The sequence below is a fragment of the Pristiophorus japonicus genome, chromosome 1, assembly GCF_044704955.1.
Source record: "Pristiophorus japonicus isolate sPriJap1 chromosome 1, sPriJap1.hap1, whole genome shotgun sequence".
NCBI lineage: Eukaryota > Metazoa > Chordata > Chondrichthyes > Pristiophoridae > Pristiophorus > Pristiophorus japonicus.
In genome coordinates, this window is record NC_091977.1 from 268,113,287 (window position 1) to 268,126,589 (window position 13,303).

General features: G+C 43.4%; 1 protein-coding gene across 1 annotated transcript in view; it reads right to left on the bottom strand.

Moving 5' to 3' along the window:
- The window catches only part of LOC139270451 (E3 ubiquitin-protein ligase UHRF1-like), a 212,406-nt gene that overhangs the window by 78,693 nt on the left and 120,410 nt on the right, over nucleotides 1–13,303 (bottom strand). Inside the window, exon 5 of the mRNA XM_070888440.1 lies at nucleotides 9,485–9,703. Coding sequence (XP_070744541.1) covers nucleotides 9,485–9,703 — 219 coding nt within the window. The remainder of the gene's footprint in view (nucleotides 1–9,484; nucleotides 9,704–13,303) is intronic.

The window sequence follows — 13,303 nt, forward strand, 5'->3', positions numbered from 1 at the left end:
GCCACCAACTCAAATACTGATACTGCGTAATTTAGAGGATAGAATGATGGTAAGATCTGCACGTGGTGAGAAACCAGCCACACGTACATTGCAGCCAGGGCAGTGGGAAAGGATAATACAGTTGCCAGCTCCCCGGAGGGCAGCTGCAGATGATTCAGATGACTTTGATGGGCAAGCTACAGAAGGCGGCTGATGGGGGTACACACACAAATGCTTGGTGCAATGGAAAGCCAGCATGCAATGTCAAAGACCATGGAGGAGTCCTGCACCAACTTAGCACGGGACTTGCCCATCCTTTCCAGCATGGAACTGGTGGCTGTAATGTATGCACCTGAGAGTATGTTCACAGGTTTGTTATGAGTGGCTCCCTCCCCTTTTATAGGGGGCACTTGCAAATTCTGGTTTTAGAGCCCAAAAAACCCCCCCAAAAAAACTACAAAAATACAAAAAAAAGGGCTTTGGAAATGTTTGGAGTGTCCCCCAAGATCGGGGGGCACGTGATTTAATGTTTATGTTTGCCCCAAAAAGAGTTGTTGTTAGTGGCTTAGCCAGTCACGTGATGTTCACAAGACTCAATAAAACCCCAGTCAGTTGAGTCTAGGTCATCCACGATGAGGTATGCAGTTGTGAGCCTAGTGAATGAACTGGTAATGTGTAGTGTGATTGGTTTATTCACAAAGGTTTAACAACTAATTGCAATGTGTTGCCATGAATTCTTAAACAAAGAACTCATGAAGCAAATACATTAAAGTGGCCAACTCCATTAGCACACTTGTGGATTCAACCATGATGCAGCGTCTCAGCTTTCATTGCAGCACAAGCAGCATCCACCCAATATCTTGTGCTGGAATGGAAGCTCAGACTGCTGTCATCATGGCTCTGGATATCAGTGTGCAAAGGGGTTTTCAGGGCATTACAGCACTCCTGCAAACTGTTCTCCAACAGATCTGCTCCCTAAAGTCCCACTTCAGATATGGTCCCCTGAGGAGAGCCTTTCTCTCCCTCCTCCCCTCTCTTCCAGCAGCTTTTCCTGCTCTGCGTGGCCTCTGCTCATTCTCCTAGTCATGCTCAATGCCAAGAGGAAGCCCTACTAGGCCAGCCATGTCTGGAAGCAACTGATTTGTGCACAAGCCTTTAAGTCACCAAAAACGTACTTCAGCACCTGCCAGACCACTCCTTGTGGACTATTGAAACCGGGGGGAGGGGGAACGCATCCTTCACACTGTTGAATGAGTGTTCAGTTGTGGGAGATTAAGAGAGGGCGCAGGTTGGAGGATGGGGCTCCAAAATGGCAGCACTGGCATCAGATCACCGTTGCACACTAACCGACATCATGGCCTGCCTGCTCTGCATGCTGCCGGAGGACGTTGGCTCCGCGCATGCCAATCCCTTTAGCAATATGGCATTTGGCGCACTTCGGCCAGAAGTGGATGTGCACGTGAACACCATTTTGGAACATTTAGGGATCTCATAGCACCCAAAAAACTAGCACTGCCGAGCCCAATTTCGCTCCCTAAATTTTTTTAATGGTCTGGAGTTGCATTTAAATTTGAACGCTACGACTTTATTTGCATCTTTCATAAAGTCCATTACATTAGGTGAAGTGGTCTTAAATAACTTGCTTGCTGACGCAATTAAATATCTTCCTATTAATCCAGAAGAAGACACAGATGCAACATCTAATATCAAGATGAATACAGCATCTTTACAAATGGGATGTGTTCCAGGCTGGTGTGAGAAAGAGTTGCAAGCTTTCACAATGCTTAAGCAATATTGAAATAATTATTTTTGCAACTTAAAATAGGCTTAATTTAGTTATCCAAACCAGTTTATAAAACACTGCGTTCCAAAGTTTAAACAGATAAAATAAAGTCCCTCAGATGAGAGTGATGTAGTCCTGTCATGAGCTGTAAAACCAAATGATAGTTTCTGTGACAGAAGTTTTGAATTCAGGTGAGAATTGGAAACAGCTCACGGTCAGTCTCATGACCTACAGTCCAAGTTTAATGACAAGAATTCTAGGTGAGGAGGTACATGGGTGATGTAACTTAACAAAAAAGCCAGAAAGCATTACAACGGTCTGTACATATGATAAAAGTCTGCGGGAGACTTGACTGGGCCAGAATCTGAGCATTATCGACTGAAGCCTGATATGCCATGCTACATGGCATGGCTTAATAGTAGTAATTAAACTGAAGGTTTTCAATCAGATTCCAAAAAAGGATCGCCATGAGGCCAGACTTTTGTGTTACTCATCAGGTATACGTATATTTTCTCTGTTTGTTGAGTTAGTTGCATGTTATTTTGGTCACTGCATACTAATGAGGAAAAAAACATCGTCATAGAAACATAGAAATTAGGGTGCAGGAGCAGGCCATTTGCCCCTTCGAGCCTGTACCGCCATTCAATAAGATCATGGCTGATCATTCAACCTCAGTACCCCTTTCCTGCTTTCACTCCATACCCTTGATCCCTTTGGCGTAAGGGCCACATCTAACTCTGTTTTGAATATATCTAACGAACTGGCCTCAACAATTTTCTGCGGTAGAGAATTCCACAGGTTAACAACTCTGAGTGAAGAAGTTTCTCCTCATCTCAGTCCTAAATGGCTTACCTCTTATTCTTAGACTGTGACCTCTGGTTCTGGAACTCCCCAGTAATGGGAACAGTCTTCTTGCCTCCAACCTGTCCAATCCCGTCAGAATTTTATATGTTTCTATGAGCACCCCTCGCATTCTTCTAAACTCCAGTGGATTCAAGCCCAGTTGATCCAGTCTCTCCTCATAAGTCAGTCCTGCCATCCCAGGAATCAGTCTGGTGAACCTTCGCTGTACTCCCTCAATAGCAAGAACGTCCTTCCTCAGATTAGGAGGCCAAAACTGAACACAATATTCTAGGTGTGGCCTCACCATGGCTTTGTACAACTGCAGTAAGACCTCCCTGCTCCTATACTCAAATCCTCTAGCTATGAAGGCCAACATGCCATTTGCCGTCTTTACCGCCTGCTGTACCTGCATTTCAACCTTCAATGACTGATGTACCATGACACCCAGGTCTCGTTGCATCCCCCCTTTTCCTAATCTGTCACCATTCAGATAATATTCTGTCGTCCTGTTTTTGCCACCAAAGTGGATAACCTCACATTTATCCACATTATACTGCATCTGCCATGCATTTGCCCACTCACTGAACCTGGTCACCCTGCAGCCTCTTAGCATCCTCCTCACAGCTCACACCGCCACCAAGCATAGTGTCATCTGCAAACTTGGAGATATTACACTCAATTCCTTCATCTAAATCATTGATGTATATTGTAAATAGCTGGGGTCCCAGCACTGAACCCTGCAGCACTCCACTAGTCACTGCCTGCCACTCTGAAAAGGACCAGTTTATTCCGACTCTCTGCTTCCTGTCTGCCAACCAGTTTTCTATCCACTTCAATACATTACCCCCAATACCATGTGCTTTAATTGTGCACACTAATCTCTTGTGTGGGACCTTGTCAAAAGCCTTTTGAAAGTCCAAATACACCACATCCACTGGTTCTCCCTTGTCCACTCTACTAGTTACATCCTCAAAAAATTCTAGAAGATTTGTCAAGCATGATTTCCCCTTCATAAATCCATGTTGACTTTGACCGATCCAGTCACTGCTTTCCAAATGCACTGCTATTTCATCTTTAATAATTGATTCCAACATTTTCCCCACTACTGATGTCAGGCTAACTGGTCTATAATTCCCTGTTTTCTCTCTCCCTCCTTTTTAAAAAAAGTGATGTTACATTAGCTACCCTCCAGTCCATAGGAACTGATCCAGAGTCAACAGAATGTTGGAAAATGATCACCTATGCATCCACTATTTCTAGGGCCACTTCCTTAATTACTCTGGGATGCAGCCTATCAGACCCAGGGGATTTATCGGCCTTCAATCCCATCAATTTCCCGAACACAATTTCCTGACTCATAAGGATTTCCTTTAGTTCCCCCTTTTCGCTAGACCCTCGGTCCCCTAGTATTTCCGGAAGGTTATTTGTGTCTTCGTTAGTGAAGACAGATCCAAAGTATTTATTCAATTGGTCTGCCATTTCTTTGTGCCCCATTATAAATTCACCTGATTCTGACTGCTCTTCACATATCTATAGAAGCTTTTGCAGTCAGTTTTTATGTTTCCTGCAAGCTTCTTCTTATACTCCATTTTCCCCCTCCTAATTAGATCCTTTGTCCTCCTCTGCTAAATTCTAAATTTCTCCCAGTCCTCAGGTTTGCTGCTTTTTCTGGCCAATTTATATGCCTCTTCCTTGGATTTAACACTATCTCTAATTTCCCTTGTTAGCCACAGTTGAGCTACCTTCCCAGTTTTATTTTTATTCCAGACAGGGATGTACAATTGTTGAAGTTCATCCGTATGATCTATAAATGTCTGCCATTGCCTATCCACTGTCAACCTTTAAGCATCTTTTGCCAGTCTATCCTATACCATCGAAGTTACCTTTCCTTAAGTTCAGGACCCTAGTCTCTGAATTAAAACTGTCACTCTCCATCCCAGTAAAGAATTCTACCATATTATGGTCACTCTTCCCCAGGGGGCCTCGCACAACAAGATTGCTCATTAGTCCTCTCTCATTTACAACACCCAGTCTAGGATGGCTAGCTCTCTAGTTGGTTCCTCAACATATTGGTCTAGAAAGCCATCCCTAATACACTCCAGGAAATCCTCCTCCACCGCATTGCTACCAGTATGGTTAGCCCAATCTATATGTAGATTAAAGTCGCCCATGATAACTGCTGTACCTTTATTGCACACATCCCTAATTTCTTGTTTGATGCTGTCCCCAACCTCACTACTACTGTTTGGTGGTCTGTACACAACTCCAACTAGCGTTTTATGCCCTTTGGTATTCCGTAGCTCCACCCATACTGATTCCACATCATCCAAACTAATATCCTTTCTTACTATTGGGTTAATTTCCTCTTTAACCAGCAATGCTACCTCACCACCTTTTCCTTTCTGTCGATCCTTCCTGAATGTTGAATAACCCTGGATGTTGAGTTCCCAGCCTTGGTCACCCTGGAGCCATGTCTCCGCAATCCCAATTATATCATAATCGTTAATAGCTGCCTGCGCAGTTAATTCATCCACCTTATTACGAATACTCCTCGCACTGAGGCACAGAGCCTCCAGGCTTGTCTTTTTAACTCTTTGTCCCTTTAGAATTCTGCTGTAATGTGGCCCTTTTTGATTTTTGCCTTGGGTTTCTCTGCCCTCCACTTTTACTAATCTCCTTTCTATCTTTTGCTTCTGCCCCCATTTTATTTCCCTCTGTCACCCTGCATAGGTTCCCATTCCCCTGCCATATTAGTTTAAACCCTCTCCCTAGGACATTGGTTCCGGTCCTGCCCAGGTGTAGACCGTCCGGTTTATACTGGTCCCACCTCCCCCAGAACCGGTTCCAATGTCCCATGAATTTGAATCCCTCCCTCTTGCACCACTCCTCAAGCCACGTATTCATCTTAGCTAGCCTGCTATTTCTACTCTGGCTAGCACGTGGCACTGGTAGCAATCCTGAGATTACTACCTTTGCAGTCCTACTTTTTAATTTAAATCCTAGCTCCCTAAATTCGTCTTGTCGGACCTCATCCCGCTTTTTGTCTGCAAAGTTATAAATGTATTCCCTTAAGTAGCTGACACTGTCTTGTGGAAATTTGGTCCTCAGGACTACGTCAGTATTTATAAGGCCCCCCCACCACACGGAAAAGTTTTAAAACATCTGAATTGAGCTAGCTTTTCACTATGGACGTCCAATCCCTCTACATCTCTATCCCCCACCAGGATGGCTTGAGGGCCCTCCGCTTCTTCCTTGAATGGAGGCTTAACCAGTCCCTATCCACCACCACCCTCCTACTCTGCCTGGCTGAATTTGTTGTCATATTGAACAACTTTCCCTTTGACTCCACTCACTTCCTCCAAATAAAAGGTGTTGCTATGGGTCCTAGCTATGCCTGCCTTTTCTTGGGATACATGGAATATTCTTTTTTCCAGTTCTACTCGGGTCCCCTCCCTCGCCTCTTTTTCCGGTATATTGATGACTGTATTGATGCTGCTTCCTTTTCTCGTCCCAAAATTATGTGCACAAGTCCTGCAGTGGGGCTCGAATCCACAAACTTCTGACTCGGAGGCAAGAGTGCTACAATTGAGCGAAGTTGACATTTAGATATTCAAGTGCAACATTCCTTGACCTTTAACCCGGATATAAACTTACTCTATGACAAGTTTGGGGTAAATGAATGGAAACACTTATACAAAAGCAAAATACTGTGGATGCTGGAAATCTGAAATTAAAAACAGAAAATGCTGGAATTACTCAACAGGTCAGGTAACATCTCTGGAGAGAGAAGCACAGTTAACATTTCAGGTCGATGACCTTTTGTCAGGACTGGAAAAAGTTAAGAGATGTAACAGGTTTTTAAGCAAATGCCGGGGCAGGGAATGGGGTGAGGGTAGGAAAGAACAAAAGTGAAGGTCTGTGATCGGGTGGAAGGTAGGAGTGATTAAATGACAAAAGGAGATAGTAATGGCACAAGTAAAGAAACAAAAGATGAGTCTAGAAGAGGTGTAAATGGCAATAGCAGGATCATTAACAGCTGCCATGTGAGAAAAAAGAGGCGGAGGTTATCATCTGAAATTGTTGAACTTGATGTTGAGTCCAGAAGGTTGTAAAGTGCCTAATAGAAAGATGAGGTGTTGTACCTCGAGCTTAAGTTGAGCTTCGTTGGAACAGTGCACGAGGCAGAGAACAGAGAGATCAGAATGGGAGTGGAGCACAGAATTCAAGTGACAAGCAACCGGAAGCTTGGGGTCACCATTACAGACTGAAGAGGTGTTTCGCAAAGCAGTCACCCAATCTGCATTTAGTCTCTCCAATGTAGAGGAGGCCACATCGTGAGTAGCAAATACAGTATACTACATCGCAAGTAGTACAAGTAAATTGCTGTTTCACCTGGAAAGAGTGTTTGGGGCCCTGGACGGTGGGAAGGGAGGAGGTAAAAGGGCAGGTGTTGCATCTCCTGCGCTTGCACGGAAATGGAAACACTTCCTCTGTCGGACATTTCTATTTGATCACTCAAGCCTATATTAAATCAAATTTTTGAAGGGGCAACAAATGGCTACCCTGTTTGGTGCAAGATTGTTCATTACTAACCCCAGGCTTCACGCTTATCTGAATGTCAGAACATTACAGAATTAGTCACTAACTCAAAATCAATCAACCTTTTTCAACAAAGCTTATCAAAAATCAGATATACAAAACAGACTATACATGGTGACTTTTGATAAATAGAACTAGTTCATATTTCCCAGGTCACATGCCTTTAATCTTGAAGAACAAATGGAAATGTTCTGGGGCTAGGCTGTCGACCAATGTCTACTAAAAGCCCACTGACTGCCACAGCTACCTCGATTACATTTCCTCCCACCCTGCTTCCTGTAAGGACTCTATTCCATTCTCCCAGTTTCTCCGTCTCATCTGTTCTGACGATGCCACCCTCCATACCAGTGCTTCAGATATGTCTCCTTTTTCCTAAACTGAGAATTTCCTTCCAGCGTGGTTGACAAGACCCTCTATCATGTCCGTCCAATTTGCTGCTCTCACCCAGTCCCCTCCCTCCCAGAACCATGATAGGATTCCCTTTGTTCTCACCTTCCACACCAGCAGCCTCCACATTCAATCTCCGTCACTTTCGCCACCATGATGCCACCACGAAGCACATCTTCCCCTCCCCTCTCAGCATTCCGAAGGGACTGTTTCCTCAGCACTACCCTGGTCTACTCTTCGATCACCCCCAACAACCCCTCCTTCATTCCATAGTACCTTCCTGTGCAAGTGCAGGAGACTCAACACCTGCCCTTTTACCTCCTCCCTTCCCACCGTTCAGGGCCCCAAACACTCCTTCCAGGTGAAATAACAATTTACTTGTACTTCTTTCAATTTAGTATAATGTCTTCGCTGCTCATGACACGGTCTCCTCTACACCAGGGAGACTAAACGCAGATTGGATGACTGCTTTGCAGAACACCTCCATTCAGTCCGCAAGCATGACCCTGAGCTTCCGGCCGCTTGTCACTTTAATTCTCCACCCCACTCCCACTTCTCTGCCCTCGGCCTCCTATACTGTTCTAATGAAGCACAACGGAATCTCGAGGAAGAGCACCTCATCTTTTGGTTAAGCACTTTAAAGTCTTCTGGGCTCAACATTGAGTTCAACAATTTCAGATCATAACCACCGCTCCCATTTCTTTGGACAGCAGGTGCTAGTAATGGTTCTGCTGTTGCTATTTACAGCTCATCTAGACCCATCTTTTGTTTCTTTAATTGTTCTATTTCCATCCCCTTTTGCCTTGCATCATCATCCCTTTTGTCTCTTAATCTCTCCTGCCTTCCACCCTCTCACAGACCTTTCCTTTTGTTCTTTCCTCCCCTCCACACTTTCCCTATCTCTGCTTAAAGTCTGTTACATCTCGAACTTTTTTCAGATGTGATGAAAGGTCATCAGCCTGAAACGTTCACTTCTCTTTCCACAGATGCTGCCCGATGAGTATTTCTGACATTTTCTGGTTTTATTTCAGATTTCCAGCATCCGCAGGATTTAGCTTTTGTATTGTTGTACAGCTGAAAGCTGTGTATGGTCTGTGCAACTGGTCAAACCGGATAGAGCTGAATAGCTTTAGCCACAAAATTCTCAACTTTTTTTTGGACGCCTTCTCAAATGTTACGACATACTTCCTCAAAATAAAAAACAGCAGGTACTGATCCTGTGGACAAAATCACAGCACTGGTTTCGGTTTATAACTCTGAATGTGAATGTCATAAAATGAGCAAGAACAACACAGATTATTTTCCACCCCAGATATTTAGAATGTTAAAAGACATTTCTCCATTCTAACCCAAAGTTTAGGGTTCTTTGAAATGTTTAACTTTGTTTATCCATTCAGTACCATAATTGGACTAAGACAGCAGACACATATTTCCCATGTTTCAGTGCAAATGAGATTCCACTTCATACATATTGGGTTTATCTGACTTAAGGATCTGCACACAGACAGGTTAAAACGTTGAATTTGCAGTAAACCAGGTTAGATGCCTGGACCAAGTCAAACACGATGGAAAATCTTTTAAAATAATCCTAGCACTGAGGCATGTCCTAACCAGTTACTGTTGATGTAGAAACAATCTCACGGGTCTAGGGTGAAAAACATTTTTTTTTAAAAACAAGTTTTTCTTTTTTTTTAAAAAGTGACATACAAGCTAACGGTACTGCATCAGAGTCAAAATTCGGTCTTGCCATACTCTCGATATAAAAGCTTCATTATACTCACAGACACAATATCCTCGGTTATAACTTAGCAGATTGTATGAAAGCACCAGTGCTTTATATCCACATTCACTGCAAATGTAAACATTCTGCATTGCATGCAAATGAATGCTTACCCCAAAAGAATTTTAACAAAGATTTCTTTATTTGTCCTTGATGTCTCCTTCAGAGCGGTAACTTCTGCATCAAACCAGAAACCACGTTCCTCTGGTATCTCTAAATTGTAATTTACCATCACAGCCTGTCCTATTCGAAGCTGATCCCACTTCAAAACAGCCCTTGCTCGTGGCCGAACATTTTCCGCACACATTCCCACTATTCCGTTCTCTGGATAACTGGAGAGAGAAAAAGCAAAAGTTAAATGCAAAATTCATTTTCAGCTGCCAGTTAAACAAAGTAAAACAATTGAAAAAAAGAGATACTTTCTTCCTCAGAACACGAATGTCTAAAATCAACTAGCCAAACATATGGTTTACTCGCAATTTCCCTTGGTTTATTAAAACAGGGGCAATGCTATAAAGATAAGATAGCTTATCTGATCATTCAACCAACATTACATCCAGCTTTCAGTAAAGTCAACCAATACTTCTCCAGGAGAATATCATGAAATAAACCAGGAATAGCACATCAGTCACTTTAAGAATGAATTGCACTCTTGGAAGTAGATACATTCAAACAATGTATTATCTGTTACAGTGATTAGCCACATGCTAATGGATAAATTTTAACTAGCACATCTGTATGCAGTCGTTCTAACCTGTAAAGTGCCCCAGAAGTAAATTTTCCAACTGAAAGTCTGTACATTCCTGACTGATGCAGAAATCAAAACCACATCACCTTCCTGTAACACTGTGTCAGTCCCATACCAGTTGTAGCGATGGTGTTGACCAACTCACAAAACTACAAATGATGGTTGTAGCAATCACAGATCCAAGGACAAAGGTCCTTGTGTTAACAGATTCCCTCCCAATCAAAATACCTTTGAGAACTTTGGAAATGGCCCAGAGAATTTTCAAAAGGAGATGCTTTAGTTATACACGTGGAATCTTAAGCAAGTTTGCTATCAATGCTTTAGGACAACAGGTGGAGCGAAACTGCCAGGGGACAAAGCTTCTCCTCCATCACACAGAGCTCACTCAAACCATTTTATTTAAACAAATTAGCCCCAAGACTAAATAAAGTGCCCTCTTCTGCAAACCTAATTTTATAGCAAACTCCTGGGGTCTAGGAGGACCCTTCTTAGAACACTAATGCTCATCAGCAACTAATCCAAATACCGCTTACTTAGTTTTTACTCTACATTCAGTTAAAAGCACTATTGGGCAAAACCACCCTTTCCTCAAACTGCTACACATTATAACGTGCAAATTTCCTGCCCAGTTAAAGGAAGTTCCATGGTACTTTTACATAGAAAATAGGTGCAGGAGTAGGCCATTCGACCCTTCGAGCCTGCATCACCATTCAATAAGATCATGGCTGATCATTCACCTCAGTACCCCTTTCCTGCATTCTCTCCATACACCTTGATCCCTTTAGCCATAAGGGCCATATCTAACTCCCTTTTGAATATATATTGAACGAACTGGCATCAACAACTCTGCGGCAGAGAATTCCACAGGTTAACAACTCTCAGTGAAGAAGTTTCTCCTCTTCTCGGTCGTAAATGGCTTACCTCTTATCTTTAGACTGTGTCCCCTAGTTCTGGACTTCCTCAACATCCGGAACATTCTTCCGTGCATCTAACCTGTCCAGTCCCGTCAGTATTTTATATGTTTCTATGAGATCCCCTCTCATTCTTCTAAACTCCAGTGAATACAGGTCCAGTCGATCCAGTCTCTCCTCATATGTCAGTCCTGCCATCCCGGGAATCAATCTGGTGAACCTTCGCTGCACTCCCTCAATAGCAAGAACGTCCTTCCTCAGATTAGGAGACCAAAACTGAACACAATATTCCAGGTGAGGCCTCACCAAGGCCCTGTACAACTGCAGTAAGACCTCCCTGCTCCTATACTCAAATCCCCTAGCTATGAAGGCCAACATGCCATTTGCCTTCTACACCGCCTGCTGTACCTGCATGCCAACTTTCAATGACTGATGAACCATGACACCCAGGTCTCGTTGCACCTCCATTCTAATCTGCCGCCATTCAGATAATATTCTGCCTTGCTGTTTTTGCCACCAAAGTGGATAACCTTACATTTATCCACATTATACTGCATCTGCCATGCATTTGCCCACTCACCTAATCTGTCCAAGTCACCCTGCAGCCTCTTAGCATCCTCCTCGCAGCTCACACCGCCACCCTGCTTAATGTCATCTGCAAACTTGGAGATATTACACTCAATTCCTTCATCCAAATCATTGATGTATATTGTAAAGAGCTGGGGTCCCAGCACTGAGCCCTGCGGCACTCCACTAGTCACCTGCCTGCCATTCTGAAAAGGACCCGTTTTTCCCGACTCTCTGCTTCCTGTCTGCCAACCAGTTCTCTATCCACGTCAATACATTACCCCCAATACCATGTGCTTTGATTTTCCACACACATCTCGTGTGGGATCTTGTCAAAAGCCCTTTGAAAGTCCAAATACACCACATCCACTGGTTCTCCCTTGTCCACTCTACTAGTTACATCCTCAAAAAATTCTAGAAGATTTGTCAAGCATGATTTCCCCTTCATAAATCCATGCTGACTTGGACCGATCCTATCACAGCTTTCCAAATGCGCTGTTATTTCATCTTAAATAATTGATTCCAACATTTTCTCCACCACTGATGTCAGGCTAACTGGTCTATAATTCCCCATTTTCTCTCCCCCTCATTTCTTAAAAATTGGTGTTACATTAGCTACCCTCCAGTCCATAGGAACTGAACCAGAGTCGATAAGAGTGCTGGAAAATGATCACCAATGCATCCACAATTTCTAGGGCCACTTCCTTAAATAATCTGGGATGCAGACTATCAGGCCATGGGGATTTATCGGCCTTCAATCCCATCAATTTCCCAAACACAATTTCCTGATTAATAAGGATTTCCTTCAGTTCCTCCTTCTACCTAGACCCTCTGTCCCGTAGTATTTCCGGAAGGTTATTTGTGTCTTCCTTCGTGAACTGTCTTCACAAAAGTTCACCAAAGTATTTGTTCAATTGGTCTGCCATTTCTTTGTTCCCCATTATCAATTCACCTGATTCTGGCTGCAAGGGACCTACATCTGTTTTCACTAATCTTTTTCCCTTCACATATCTATAGAAGCTTTTATGTTCCCTGCAAGCTTCCTCTCGTACTCTATTTCCCCCCTCCTAATTAAACCCTTTGTCCTCCTCTGCTGAATTCTAAATTTCTCCTAGTCTTCAGGTTTGCTGCTTTTCCTGGCCAATTTATATGCCTCTTCCTTGGATTTAACACTATCCTTAATTTCCCTTGTCAGCCACGGTTGAGCCACCTTCCCCGTTTTATTTTTACTCCAGACCGGGATGTAAGAACCTAAGAATTAGGAACAGGAGTTGGCCATCGAGCCCCTCGAGCCTGCTCTACCATTCAATAAGATCATGGCTGATCTGGCCGTGGACTCAGCTCCACTTACCCGCCCTCTCCCCGTAACCCTTATTTCCCTTATTGGTTAAAAATCTATCTATCTGTGACTTGAATACATTCAATGAGCTAGCCTCAACTGCTTCCTTGGGCAGAGAATTCCACAGATTTCCACTAGCATTTTATGACCTTTGGTATTGCGCAGCTCTACCCATACAGATTCCACATCATCCAAGCCAATGTCCTTCCTTACTATTGCGTTAATTTCCTCTTTAACCAGCAACACTACCCCACCTCCTTTTCCTTTCTGTCTATCCTTCCTGAATGTTGAATACCCCGAGATGTTGAGTTCCCAGTCTTGGTCACCCTGGAGCCATGTCTCCGTAATCCCAATTATATCATATTTG